The 1896-nt window shown below is 25.2% G+C and overlaps 1 protein-coding gene across 1 annotated transcript in view; it reads right to left on the bottom strand.

The window, feature by feature from the left end:
* The window catches only part of LOC107444005 (uncharacterized), an 8649-nt gene extending 8502 nt beyond the window's left edge, over positions 1–147 (bottom strand). Inside the window, exon 1 of the mRNA XM_043049078.2 lies at positions 105–147. Within this exon, the coding sequence (XP_042905012.1) occupies positions 105–116 (12 nt within the window). The 5' untranslated portion in view covers positions 117–147. The remainder of the gene's footprint in view (positions 1–104) is intronic.
* Between the last annotated feature and the right edge of the window lie 1749 nt (positions 148–1896).

Below are 1896 nucleotides of genomic sequence, written 5' to 3'. Positions count from 1 at the left end.
TATATATACATATATTACCTCAGCATCGTGTTAAGGATGCAGCAAGCTATAATATGGTTCAGTTTAGGTCTTGCAAGAGAACTATAAAAAAATTGAGAACTTACCTTAAATTTCATCGTGAATTTTTTAAAACCTTGTGAATAGTTATTTTTTGAATATTTGTGATAATGCTGTTGAATACATTCAGCATTTATAGACACAACACGCAAAAACATGCGTGTTAATCAACAAAGAACCAAGTTCCTTTTCGACGCAAAAATTGTGAACAATGAAAAAAGTTGATTGTGCTCGGGTCAAAGATATGTTACTGACCTCATATTTTTTCTAAAAAAATATTTAATTTTGTAGATTTTTCGATTGAATTGTACCGTTTTTATTTATAAAGCCGTGGAATATGAAAAGTTCAAAAATAATTAAACAAACATTGTTTGCGTTTTCTATTATCGTATCAAACGCGCAACTCTTTTTTTTATTATACGGGAAATAATCTAATGTATAAAATCCCGGACATTCTATTATTGACAATAAAGATTCTCATTCCCCACGCCTCTTACTCCTAAGCTTACGTTCGTTGTATTTAAATATTTGTATTTTATTATTAATTTCATAGTTAATTATTATTATATTCCGGTATGGCGTGATTTAAATAACTTGATTCAAATCATAATGACAATCGCGATTTGAATGACATGATTTTCTTTTTAAAAAAAAATCATTGCTTTAAATCATCTGTATTTTTTTAAAAAAGAAATCATTAATTTTCACTAATTTATCTTTTTTTAAAGTTTTATTTAGTCTAGTATATTTCCATACCATATAAATTAATAAATTCGTTCTATAATGTGTATATTTTTTTAAACTCAGATTTTATTGAAAATGCAGGTTTCGTACTAAAGAATAATGAAAGGGGACTAAACGTGGATAAAGAGAGTGTGAAATTTTTAAATTATAAATTTCTATTAAATCAATGTAAAATTAATTTGCTGGTAAAAAAACCTTATTTTAATTACAACCATTCAGTTTTATGTTTATTAACATACAGTGTTTTTCAAACTTATAAATTATTTTATTAGTATAGGTCATTAATATATAATATTAATTATAAAGTTAGTATAAAATAATGCATGTATAATGTAATTATTATAGTATCAATAATGGAGAAAGATTTGTTTCACCCAGAGTGACGTAAAATAATTTTTTTAGGTAATGTTTTCTTATCTAAACTAATTTTATTGAATAGATAATTGAAAAATTATCTTTAAATCTTTAACATTCTTTAGCAAGTTGCACTTGAAAAAAATAACTAGGATTTTTTTTTATGCAGCAATTAGTTTTTAATAATAAAATAATTATTTCAACTCTCTTCGTAACCCTATTTTAGCTATAATAGTGTATTAAGTATTAGCAATACATTTTATCAGATGCTGTGGTTGGTAATCTTTTAAAAAGGATGAAAAAAAAGTATCTTATTAAAATAAAATAACTGATATTTCTCTATTTTTAGTTTCTGTTTGGCTAATAATGTACAATTTTAATCATCTGTTATGGTTTATGCTTGTTATTATGGTTTTGTTACGGCTTTCTGACTAAAACTGCATCTCTGGTCTTAATCATCTGTTACGGTTACTTTGAATTATAGATGCGGTACTCCTGAGATGTAAGACAGATAAAATTCAATGAGAAAAATGTGTTCCATGAAAAGAAAAATGATAATCATGTGACAAAAATTTCTTGTGTTATGAATAAAATAAACACACAAATGTAACAACAAATGTAAATTTTATACTTATTCATAAGCTGATAAGTAAAATACACAAAATGTTCCGTAAAATGCTATCGCTATTCAATCAACTACTATACATGCAATGCAAATAATATGTTTGATTGCTGGAGGAA

This window comes from Parasteatoda tepidariorum, chromosome 6, assembly GCF_043381705.1.
Source record: "Parasteatoda tepidariorum isolate YZ-2023 chromosome 6, CAS_Ptep_4.0, whole genome shotgun sequence".
Classification (NCBI taxonomy): domain Eukaryota; kingdom Metazoa; phylum Arthropoda; class Arachnida; order Araneae; family Theridiidae; genus Parasteatoda; species Parasteatoda tepidariorum.
The sequence above is the reverse complement of the archived record's forward strand: the minus strand, read 5'-3'. Positions and strand labels throughout refer to the sequence as shown.